At 42.3% G+C, this 13,294-nt stretch overlaps 1 protein-coding gene across 2 annotated transcripts; it reads left to right on the forward strand.

Annotated features, from left to right (window-relative positions):
- The first annotated feature begins 18 nt into the window (after nucleotides 1–18).
- Nucleotides 19–5,335, forward strand: LOC115205710 (beta-1,4-galactosyltransferase 7). Of its 2 annotated transcripts, none has more exons than XM_029771972.1 (6): nucleotides 19–865; nucleotides 1,613–1,945; nucleotides 2,194–2,419; nucleotides 3,651–3,734; nucleotides 3,963–4,067; nucleotides 4,547–5,335. In XM_029771972.1, the coding sequence occupies exons 1-6, from the start codon at nucleotides 813–815 to the stop codon at nucleotides 4,703–4,705; spliced, it is 960 nt and encodes a 319-aa protein (XP_029627832.1). In that variant the 5' UTR covers nucleotides 19–812; the 3' UTR covers nucleotides 4,706–5,335. The 2 variants fall into 2 exon arrangements, with proteins under 2 accessions (XP_029627832.1, XP_029627833.1); XM_029771973.1 differs by having other exon boundaries at nucleotides 46–865; nucleotides 4,550–5,335.
- Nucleotides 5,336–13,294: the final 7,959 nt, after the last annotated feature.

Genomic DNA, 13,294 nt, shown 5'->3' on the forward strand with positions numbered 1-13,294 from the left:
CTAGTTCCGCAAATGCATAGGAACGTTCAGTCTTTATAACGTGTTTACCCCGGAGCAATATCGTAGGCGGACCTTATAAATTCAGGTGTTGATATTTTCTTGAGTAGAAGCTCTTTAGCGAATTAACGACGAATTATTTCAATGTAACTTTCGTATGGTAGTGTGTGAAACACAGTTAATTATTGAAACGAATTATATTTGTATAGTTTGTTGCTAGACTTTTTCCCTCTGAAATCCACGTGTCTCACAACAGAACAATCTTTGGTCTCATTGTGCAGTAGGACATGGATAGGAACAACATTTCCTTGCTCTGCTATGTTGCAACGTGTACACCCGGGGCTTCGTCATTACGTCTATTCTGTTGCAAAACGTTTCTTAAACAGAATGAAACGAGGCGGGATCAACCTTAATTTGTCCAATAGAAACTCTCGTTTTAGTTGCTAAACGTTCTGCAACTGTTTGGACTAATGATTATACCCCATGCTAGGTAGCTAGCAGTGAGCAGCAATGTTGCTCTGTTATTAGCCAGCGTCAAGCCAAAGCTTTGCCAATGTAATAAGAACATTGGCACGGCATTTCCCGTTCAGTAACCAAAGACGTAATGTGATATTTCGAGGAAGAATATGACAACATCAGTTGGACATCAAAATAATCCGACTGAAAAAGGAGAGAGCCAGGAATAATGGAGAAGTTCGGTTATAGAATCAAGACGACATTCTCTGTTTCATGAGGAGCTACTGTAAAATCTGGGGAATAGCATAACTGGATTTTTCTGTGAAATCTTAAAGCTGTTGTCATTTGCAACCTCGAAAATGATGTATTCATCAAGAAGGAAACCAGTCCTCTATTTCAAAGAAGACAGAAGGTAAAACAACGGTAGCCCTGATGTTCGCAATGATCCTATCCTAGGATTAGTCTAGATGAGTGAACCGACATTAGCAATAGAAGAAGAGCGTTATCAGTGAGTAGTTGATGACAATAAAAGAGCGTTATCAGTGAGTAGTTGATGATAATAGAAGAAGAGCGTTATCAGTGAGTAGTTGATGATAATAGAAGAAGAGCGTTATCAGTGAGTAGTTGATGACAATAGAAGAAGAGCGTTATCAGTGAGTAGTTGATGATAATAGAAGAAGAGCGTTATCAGTGAGTAGTTGATGACAATAGAAGAAGAGCGTTATCAGTGAGTAGTTGATGATAATAGAAGAAGAGCGTTATCAGTGAGTAGTTGATGACAATAGAAGAAGAGCGTTATCAGTGAGTAGTTGATGACAATAGAAGAAGAGCGTTATCAGTGAGTAGTTGATGACAATAGAAGTGTTGCTCTCAGATTTTGTTGGGTGAAATAATGTTGGTGGATGGATTTTTAGTTTGATTTCTGGTAAAATTGCGTGATAGTATTTTAAACCAGCCATTTCTTACCATCTAGACGTAGCCATTGCATACAGTGTGTATGGGTTTGGTTGTGCAAGCGTGTAGTGTACAATACTTATGCCTAGCTGAGTTAATGCTACTAAACCTCTCACTTGGTCAGTTTGTGGTTCAGGTGTGTAACATACCACTGACTGACTGCACTACATTGCTGAATGAGACTGGCTATTACTTCTACTTTCAGATTCTGGTCTGGGAAATGCACAGTCTACAAACTATTTGGTCTGTGTATGGTGCTGGTACTCGTCTCCCTCCTATGGCTCCAACTCAGCTGTACAGGAGACATGAGCCGGGTTGTAGTGGATGACGGACGCATCCCCCATCAGCCTTGTCCGCTGGAGAGACAGGCATCCGCTGTGGAGGACCCTTCCTGGGGTCCTCACAAGCTGGCCCTCCTGATACCTTTCAGGGAGAGGTTTGAGGAGCTGTTGGTGTTTGTCCCCTTCATGCACACCTTCTTGAACAACAAGAAAATACTGCATAAGATCTTCGTAATTAACCAGATGGATCACTATCGGTAAGTGATGGAAGACGTTATGTTGCCTTGTTAGTCATTAGACCTACAACAGAAGTGCTGTTATTGTCTAATCTGAAAGCCACAATATATTCTGTTCTATTCTATTTTAGTCCAGTGGTTATTGATGAATTCTGATTGGCACAGGGGAACTATAGTCTGGATGTGTGCCTCGTTGATTTGCACCTTACCAATGAAATATTGACTCCTCCTGGCAGTAAATAATGAGTTCTACCCATATCTCACCACAGGTTCAACAGAGCCTCTCTTATTAATGTTGGTTACACGGAGAGTGGTAACGACACTGATTACATCGCCATGCATGATGTGGACTTGTTACCTCTGAATGAAGCTCTGGACTATGGTTTCCCAGAGGAGGGCCCTTTCCACGTGGCCTCACCAGAGCTGCACCCCCTGTATCACTACAAGACATACGTGGGAGGAATCCTGCTGCTCACCAAACAACATTATCACATGGTAGGTTAGCCTATTGTTAATCAGTCATTATCACATGGTAGGTTTGCCTATTGTTAAGATAATCATTCATTATCAATAATAATAGATAGCACTTCAGAGCTTCAATACATTAAATTCATTATTTACACATATTCTAATCACATTTTATTCATCACATGCACCAAATACAACTGGTGTAGACTTTACAGTGAAAAGCTTGCTTACAAGCCCCTCCCAACAATGCAGAGTTTAAAATAGTAACACATGAGAAATAAAATACAATACACAAGAATGGAGCTATATATAGGAAGTACCAGATCAATGTGGAGTTATATACAGGAAGTACCAGTACCAGATCAATGTGGAGTTATATACAGGAAGTACCAGTACTAGATCAATGTGGAGTTATATACAGGAAGTACCAGATCAATGTGGAGTTATATACAGGAAGTACCAGATCAATGTGGAGTTATATACAGGAAGTACCAGTACCAGATCAATGTGGAGTTATATACAGGAAGTACCAGTACCAGCTCAATGTGGAGTTATATACAGGAAGTACCAGATCAATGTGGAGCTACATACAGGAAGTACCAGTACCAGATCAATGTGGAGTTATATACAAGAAGTACCAGTACCAGATCAATGTGGAGCTATATACAGGAAGTACCAGTACCAGATCAATGTGGAGTTATATACAAGAAGTACCAGTACCAGATCAATGTGGAGCTATATACAGGAAGTACCAGATCAATGTGGAGCTACATACAGGAAGTACCAGTACCAGATCAATGTGGAGTTATATACAAGAAGTACCAGTACCAGATCAATGTGGAGCTATATACAGGAAGTACCCGTACCAGATCAATGTGGAGCTATATACAGGAAGTACCAGTACCAGATCAATGTGCAGAGCTACAAGGTATTTGAGGTAGATATATATGTACATGAAGGCAGGGTAAAGTGACTAGGCATCAGGATAGATAATAAGGTATTTGAGGTAGATATGTACATGAAGGCAGGGTAAAGTGACTAGGCATCAGGATAGATAATAAGGTATTTGAGGTAGATATGTACATGAAGGCAGGGTAAAGTGACTAGTCATCAGGATAGATAATAAGGTATTTGAGGTAGATATGTACATGAAGGCAGGGTAAAGTGACTAGGTGTCAGGATAGATAATAATAATTGTACGATTGTACAGGGTGCTGGTGTGGTGTTTTTAGCTGTGTCATGTTCTGTGTTCCTGAAGTGCAACGGCATGTCCAACCGTTTCTGGGGATGGGGGAGAGAAGACGATGAATTCTACAGGAGACTAAGAACTGCTGGATTACAGGTAAACCAGGACTGTCCTTTACGTGTCACAAAGAGACAGAGATAGCTGGCTAATCCCTTAAATTACTCCAAAAGAATGACAAGCTGATAAGCATCAGTATCTGACACATCTACCTACATATTAGGAAAACTGAAGAGCACGTTTGCGTGTAGACCAGCAAAACAAAAGCTGTCGCCACGTCTAAATACTATGAATAATATAATAAATCTGTCATTTTCTGTTTGTCAGCTCTTCAGGCCCAGTGGGATAAAAACAGGGTATAAAACCTTTCGTCACATCCATGACCCTGCCTGGAGGAAGAGAGACCAGAAGAGAGTGGCTGCACAGAAACAGGTAGAGATGCATTCACTGGACACGTACTAACAGTTGGACATGCCGTTGCACTTCAGGATTATTATTATTTGGCCATGTTGGTCATTTATGAACATTTTAACATCTTGACCATGTTCTGTTATAATATCCACCCGGCACAGCCAGAAGAGGACTGGCCACCCCTCATAGCCTGGTTCCTCTCTAGGTTTCTTCCTAGGTTTTTGGCCTTTCTAGGGAGTTTTTCCTAGGGAGTTTTTCCTAGCAACCGTGCTTCTTTCACATGCATTGCTTGCTGTTTGGGGTTTTAGGCTGGGTTTCTGTACAGCACTTTGAGATATCAGCTGATGTACAAAGGGCTATATAAATACATTTGATTTGATTTGATTAACGTGTTGTATTGTTTTGTGTTGCATTCTGAGATAGACAGATACTGGATTGATCTCTTTGGTTGTATTTCCAATCACACTACTGATATTATGGTTTTCTCTCCTCGTTTTTGGAAGGAACAATTCAAGGTTGACCCTGAGGGCGGGCTGACTAACTTGCAGTACAAGGTGGAGTCGAGACAGGAGCTGACTATTAGTGGAGCCCCTGTCACTGTCCTCAACATAAAACTGGAGTGTGACACGGACAAGACTCCCTGGTGTCTGCTGAACTAAGAGGACCCCAATGATAGACCCATGCTGCCTCTCATCTGGGTTATGTTCATTATCCACCAAACGGAATAAAACCGACTAAAACAGGGAGGGACTACCTGAGCTTCTCCAATGAGAAACACTTGTTTTTTTGTGTGCCCTAATGAATATGACCCTGGTGCTACAGAGGGGTGATGTTTCCCCTACTTGATGTGTCTGGAAGACATGGATAAAAAATAAAATGTAGATTGTTATTTAATTTTTTTCTCAAACAACCGCATCAGAAGACATGGGTGCCATCTTCTGGCCAACCCAGAGAAGAGGCTTTGGCCTTTGACCCCAGCAACGCCTTCCCTCATTGGAGAGATGGAATGTATTTATATTGAACTAGCTATATGATGTCATCCTTTAGAACTGTATGTCTAACTTTCATTCAGAACTGTGAGTGATTGGATCTGTGAGGGACTGGATCTGTGAGGGACTGGATCTGTGAGGGACTGGATCTGTGAGTGATTGGATCTGTGAGTGATTTGATCTGTGAGTGACTGGATCTCATGCAGGCCTAACTTCAGGGGCTTTGAACTACAGACACTTTGCCAATATTTACGATACATGAAAGGAAAGGTGTACTGAAATAATAAGCAATAGCCTTTATCTGTTTGTTTGTTTATTTATTTATGTTTACCCTTATTTTACTTGGTAAGTTGACTGAGAACACATTCTCATTTACAGCAATGACCTGGGGAATAGTTACAGGAGAGAGGAGGGGGGATGAATGAGCCAATAGTAAGCTGGGGGGGATTAGGTGACCGTGATGGTATGAGGGCCAGATTGGGAATTTAGCCAGGACACCGGGGTTAACACCCCTACTCTTACGATAAGTGCCATGGGATATTTAGTGACCACAGAGAGTCAGGACACCCGTTTAACGTCCCATCTGAAAGACAGCACCCGACACAGGGCAATGTCCCCAATCACTGCCCTGGGGCATTGGGATATTTTTTTAGACCAGAGGAAAGAGTACCTTCTACTGGACGTCCAACACCAATTCCAGCAGCATCTGGGCTGGACCAACACTGCTTAGCTTCAGAGGCCAGCCAACAGTGGGATGTAGGGATGGTTTGCTGCTGGGTTTGATCCCGATGGACCATTTGCACTTTTCAGGAATCCTTCCTCTGTCCTGAAGTCTGCTATACTGTCTGGCTTAATATATTATCATCAGAGTTAGTTTACTATGAAAGGGATTTCTTTCTGACATTGTAATGCACCGGATTGGCATGCCATATCCATGATCTGTAGCGCTGTATTCTCATCCGGCATGTGTTCAACTGGTAGTGAATTGAATGTCAGGGTGCTGTTTTGAGTTTGTTGGTGATGGTGAAACACTTAAGGCTTACAGCCGTGCTTTAGAAGGTTATCAGAGACCGACTAGACATTATGAAGGTATTTTGGGGTAAATGAAGGTCTGTTTACAACAGTTTGACCATATACCATACTGCTGTAATGTATTTTTGAATGACTCGACAAGTCAATGGTACCGTAAATGTATTTGTACAATATTCAGTATGTATATGAAGTTATGACTCAAAAACATGGGAAAAGCATGCATTGTCTTTTTTCTCATTTATAAAGGTCTTCATTGTACATAATATGATTAACACATCTGTATTGTATTTTCAATACTTAACATCTATTTGATCTGTTTGAAGTTCTGTCTGACAGAAGACCGTTGTACCTAAGCTTTGTTATGTTGACATCCCTCACTATAATTGAAAAATGCTACAGCACTTGTTGCAGTTGATATCTACTCTTGAAATGCATATTAGGGATAGTTAACTGATGGTACTTTGATTTGAGAGTGTAAATGAATGTAACTGGCCTGTCATTCCAGGTGTGACTTTAATCTGACTGATCCTGGAAACAGAGGACTTTCACACACATTTTTGAAGTCAACTCTGCATTGTCTCACTGGTAATAGACAAGCCCGATTTTGAATCCACTAGAAATGCAAAAACAGATACCTGTACCACTACCAAGAAGTCTACAATATACTGTGTCTGTAATTTAGCATAAGACATACATTTATAAAATCGGGCATAACTGGTTAAAGTCTGCTCAAGACAGCAGAAGCTATGCCTATTTCTGCTTCATGACTATTTATTTTTTATTTTACCTTTATTTAACTAGGCAAGTCAGTTAAGAACAAATTCTGATTTACAATGACGGCCTACCAAAAGGCCTCCTGTGGGGATGGGGCTGGGATTAAAAAACAATAATTATAGGACAAAACACACATCAGGACAAGAGAGACACCACAACATTACATAAAGAAAGACCTAAGACAACAACATAGCATGGCAGCAACACATGACAACACTTCATGATTACCTTTGTGGTGATTTGTCACTTCAGCCCCGCATGTAAAGCCCCCGTCTGAAGTCTGTCAGGTCATAATTGATCCATCGGCTCACGGTCGACCAGAATCCCGCCCCATCACGACAGCTTTACACTAATCTCTTCAAAGTAGTTTCTGACTCGATGGGACAACACCTTTCAGGCCCTATGATCTATCTGTTGAGGCGGGGTATAAAGTCCTCGCCTCCCGCCTGGAGAAGGAGCCACATTGAGCCACACCGTGACGAGAGGAAGCCTGAGCGCGAGTTCCCTCAACGGGACATCTTCTTTCTCCTTTAATCATATTTTCCTTTTTACGGTGGAGCAACGGACATCTCCTCATGGTTGCCAAACAAGGTTCTATTAACGACAAAGACAAATAAAGCGTGCTCCTTCAGTGTTGAAGTTATCCTTTCCGTGCGTCCTTCCCGGGAAGCAGCCGCACAACAAGTCATGAACAGCCAGCAACCAGGCGGAGGCGCAAGGCACCATCCGGCGATGCTGACTTGGTCGAATCTTGGAGACACAAATTCACTTCCCCCAGTTTACAACCAGCAACCAGCGGTTATAATCAAGGTCTGTATAACGGTGAGATCAATTTATGTCCTCAATGTTTCCGACTTTGATTGTTTTGGCCCAAGGGATATTAGCCTACATTATACGTCTCGCATTGCATTGTCTTGTAAAACTGATGATCTGACTCCTCTTAATTACAAATGGAAAATGGAATAGGTGTCATTGTGATAATGCAGCCCATATTGGATAATGTGTAAGGAAGAATATTGTTTGGAAATGAGTGTTTGTTTTCTCTCTGCAGGGCAACCGGGCTGTCTATCCACGGGAACCTCCGTGCAGAGATCTGGCAGGAGAACCCGCAGCTGACCAAACTAGAAGAGGTGTTCAGTAAGCAGCGGTAAATGACCGAGACGGAGAAGATGCTTCTGGCCTCAGCGCTGAGACTGACCCAGACACAGGTCAAAGTCTGGTTCCAGAACAGGAGAACGTGGTGGAGGAAGGCCCACTGGGACATTGCCGGTGTACCGGAGAGCCACGTGCACGGTGAAATATCGAGCAAGGAGGAGGATGAGTTGATTTCCGTGGACAATGACGAGTCATGGGTGTATTTTTTATTTAAAGTTATATTACTAAATGCCTTGAGGCCATCACACACATTCACGATGATTCTTGAATTATTGTCAAACAAGAGAAACGTGTCTATATTTTACCACTGTGTGGCCTGTTGCTTCAGATCGTCAATCAGCTATCAACTAGGCTATGATTCATTGAAGAGATTTAGCCATGTCATTTTTGTAATGCATTTTATATTCCTCTTTCACAACATCTCTTATGTGATTTAGTTTTTCTCATCCTTTCCCTTTTCACACAGACTTTTTATTGGGTTTCTTTTCAGTTTATGTGGTGCATTTATCCATGTACTGAACCCAGGATATAGACCTAGCCTTCTACTCTGAACCCAGGATATAGACCTAGCCTCCTACTCTGAACCCAGGATATAGACCTAGCCTCCTACTCTGAACCCAGGATATAGACCTAGCCTCCTACTCTGAACCCAGGATATAGACCTAGCCTTCTACTCTGAACCCAGGATATAGACCTAGCCTTCTACTCTGAACCCAGGATATAGGCCTAGCCTCCTACTCTGGACCCAGGATATAGACCTAGCCTCCTACTCTGGACCCAGGATATAGGCCTAGCCTTCTACTCTGAACCCAGGATATAGACCTAGCCTTCTATACTGAACCCAGGATATAGGCCTAGCCTTCTACTCTGAACCCAGGATATATACCTAGCCTCCTACTCTGAACCCAGGATATAGGCCTAGCCTTCTGTACTGAACCCAGGATATAGACCTAGCCTTCTACTCTGAACCCAGGATATAGACCTAGCCTTCTGTACTGAACCCAGGATATAGACCTAGCCTCCTACTCTGAACCCAGGATATAGACCTAGCCTCCTACTCTGAACCCAGGATATAGGCCTAGCCTTCTGTACTGAACCCAGGATATAGACCTAGCCTCCTACTCTGAACCCAGGATATAGGCCTAGCCTTCTGTACTGAACCCAGGATATAGACCTAGCCTCCTACTCTGAACCCAGGATATAGGCCTAGCCTTCTATACTGAACCCAGGATATAGACCTAGCCTCCTACTCTGGACCCAGGATATAGACCTAGCCTTCTACTCTGAACCCAGGATATAGGCCTAGCCTCCTACTCTGAACCCAGGATATAGACCTAGCCTTCTACTCTGAACCCAGGATATAGGCCTAGCCTCCTACTCTGAACCGAGGATATAGACCTAGCCTCCTACTCTGAACCCAGGATATAGGCCTAGCCTTCTATAGTGAACCCAGGATATAGGCCTAGCCTCCTACTCTGAACCCAGGATATAGGCCTAGCCTTCTATACTGAACCCAGGATATAGACCTAGCCTTCTATACTGAACCCAGGTTATAGACCTAGCCTCTTACTCTGAACCCAGGATATAGACCTAGCCTTCTACTCTGAACCCAGGATATAGGCCTAGCCTTCTATACTGAACCCAGGATATAGACCTAGCCTTCTACTCTGAACCCAGGATATAGGCCTAGCCTCCTACTCTGAACCCAGGATATAGACCTAGCCTTCTGTACTGAACCCAGGATATAGACCTAGCCTTCTATACTGAACCCAGGATATAGGCCTTGCTTTCTATACTGAACCCAGGATATAGGCCTTCCCTGTAGCTCAGTTGGTAGAGCATGGTGTTTGCAACACCAGGGTTGTGGGTTCGATTCCCACGGGGGGCCAGCACAGAAAAAAAAAAATATGTATGAAATTGTATGAAATTCACTACTGTAAGTCGCTCTGGATAAGAGCGTCCGCTAAATGACGTAAATGTACTTCTTTACTGCTGTTTTTTCTGTTCTACTGATTACTGTCTCTATATTTTTGTTTTGACTGATATTTTTTAGCTACTTGATTTGCAATTCGCTTGAATTTTTTTCTAATAAATCTTTGGTCTATAGATGAGAAATGGTGTACAATAATTTTCAAATAGAAAATGCTGTGTCCAAAACAGAAAGTGTGGATTTATTAAAGAACAAACAGCAAATAGCTATACATAAATATATAATCTAAATTGACTAATTCTAATATACTCGGATGACAATAGTGTGATGGACACAAGACTGCAGGTATAGCCCCAAACTGAGCGACTAATGCATTATGGGCCTGCATTATGGGCCACTACAGACTGTTAATTCGTTTTCCATGAGTAAAGAAGTCGCTCCAGGCATACTGGCCCTCACTTAACCAGGTATTATGTTCCTAGAAGCCAGGTGTGTGGAGGTAAAAGCTTAAAGTCAGACCCAACACGGACATTCTTCTCCCTAATTGACCTTTATGGACTCAAGCTGACAGAGACAGGAAATGTTTGTGCGGGAGAGTAAATAAATCAGACCGCCCGGAGAGAGAGAGACAGCAATTATAGGCGCGCAAAACGTCCCCAATTTGAGCCTAAATATGCTTCAAGGTTAAATTGCAATTAGGTAGTAGATGGAAGTTTTCATTATGTAGATATTACAAAAATAATACACGTGAAATGAATAAATATTATATAATTAACTATAATAAAGTTATAGTAATTCGGGGTACATTTTAAAAATCACATTATTAAATTGAATTAAAACACATTTTTGCAAATAGGTAATTATGAAAAATAGAAGGCCTTGTATCTTTTTATTAAAACAGATATGTCATCAATTCTTTCCCAGATATGGTTTGAACGTAACATCAATATTATCTTAAAAACCACTAGAGGGCGCCATCAACATCCACTAGCGGGCATTGACCACATCAATAGAGCTCCCCCAAATAACCAATTAATTCACTTGATTATCATCATTAATTTACCAACAAATTAAATGTAAATTAAAATAAATGATTAAGCCAGCAGATGATATGACAAAACTATGTCTGTCAACTTTACCTTTGACAGTTGTACTTAACTAAGGCTATACTGTAAGTATTTGAATTAATACAGTTATGAATAAAATACTGAATATCATAAACGAAGATGCATATTTAAGGGGACTGTTTCCATTCCGCATTCGATGTACTGAAACTATAAATGTAATCTGTAATGACCTGATGTGTCGATGAATGTTCCATTCAGCAGAGTTCTGTCCTTTATAGTTTACTATATAGAATAACGTAAATGGCATTTCCTATAACACATCCTATTTCTGTTCCTTTCTGAATAGAGTAACCTCATTCCTTGTAAAAGGGACTTAACTCCAGTTAGCTGATTCAAGGCAGACCATGTAGGGGGACAATAGTCACATTTTAACTCGGCTTTACACCCCTGCGTGCCTACAAAAACTCCAACTGCTTAATCCCTCTTTTCAGACCAGAAAAATCTATCATTAATTGCCAGAGGCAAAATTAATAGTTGTTAATGGCTGCCTGAATCAATGGCTCCGGGGCTAGATCTGCCAGTTAAACCTATTCATTCTATACAGGGGGACTGGGCGGTATAGGATTGGTATAGGGGACAAGAGGGGTGGAGACAACTCCTTTGGGTCTCACTGGGCTCTTTGGCCTTTGGTGGTTCACATCAGCTTCCACAGGAGCAGATCATGAAAGATGGAAGCAGGGGGGCTTTTGTGGTTCGTCCCTGATTATTTCTCCCCTGAAAGGACTGACACCTGTCCTGGGTTCCTGGGACTGGTTGAGTCTCTGATCTACTGGTACCCCCCCACCCCCACCCTCTTCAACAACATCTAAGATGGTAACTACCAAAAGAGGGAGGGAAGGCACCCTGGACATAACATAAAAAAGCAATATTTCCCAGACCTTTGACCTTAGTAAAAAAAAGACCTCTTTAGTTGACCTATTCTCAAAATGAGTTACATTTTGCAGACCTATAGGTCTATTCTGTAAAAGACGTTCATTTTGCAGACCTATGTACAGTGCATTCACAAAGTATTCAGACCCCTTGACTTTTTCCACATTTTGTTACATTACATCCTTATTCTAAAATGTGTTAAATTGTTCCCCCCACCATCAATCTACACACAATACCCGATAATGACAAAGCAAAACACACCTGTATTTGGGGAGTTTCTCCCATTCTTCTCTGCAGATCCTCTCAAGCTCTGTCAGGTTGGATGGGGAGCATCGATGCACAGCTATTTTCAGGTCTCTCCAGAGGTGTTCAATCGGGTTCAGGTCCGGGCTCTGGCTGGGCCACTCAAGGACATTCACAAAATTGTCCCGAAGCCACTCCTGTGTTGTCTTGGCTGTGTGCTTATAGTTGTTGTCCTGTTGGAAGGTGATTCTTCGCCCCAGTCTGAGGTCCTGAGCACTCTGGAGCAGGTTTTCATCAAGGATCTCTCTGTACTTTGCTTCGCTCATCTTTCCCTCGATCCTGACTAGTCTCCCAGTCCCTGCCACTGAAAAAAATCCCCACAGCATGATGCTGCCACCACCAAGCTTCACCATAGGGATGGTGCCAGCTTTCCTCCAGACGCGACACTTGGCATTCAGGCCAAAGAGTTCAATCTTGGTTTCATCAGACCAGAGAATCTTGTTTCTCATGGTCCGAGAGTCCTTTAGGAGCCTTTTGGAAAACTCCAAGCGGGCTGTCATGGGCCTTTTACTGAGGAGTGGCTTCTGTCTGGCCCCTCTAACATAAAGGCCTGATTGGTGGAGTGCTGCAAAGATGGTTGTCCATCTCCACAGAGGAACTCTAGAGCTCTTTCAGAGTGACCATCAGGTTCTTGGTCACCTCCCTGACCAAGGCCCTTCTCCCCCTATTGCTCAGTTTGGCCGGGCGGCCAGCTCTAGGAAGAGTCTTGGTGGTTCCAAACTTCTTCCATTTAAGAATGATGGAGGTCACTGTGTTCTTGGGGTCCTTCAATGCTGCAGAAATGTGTTGGTACCCTTCCCCAGATCTGTGCCTCGACACAATCCTGTCTCGGAGCTCTACGGACAATTCTTTTGACCTCATGGCTTGGTTTTTGCTCTGACATGCACTGTCAACCATGGGACCTTATATAGACAGGTGTGTGTACCTTTCCAAATCATGTCCAATCAATTTAATTTCCACAGGTGGACTCCAATCAAGTTGTAGAACCATCTCAAGGATTATAAATTGAAACAGGATGCACCTGAGCTCCATTTTGAGTCTCATAGCAAAGGGTATGAATATTTATGT

The sequence above is a fragment of the Salmo trutta genome, chromosome 13 (genome assembly GCF_901001165.1).
Source record: "Salmo trutta chromosome 13, fSalTru1.1, whole genome shotgun sequence".
Lineage (NCBI taxonomy): Eukaryota > Metazoa > Chordata > Actinopteri > Salmoniformes > Salmonidae > Salmo > Salmo trutta.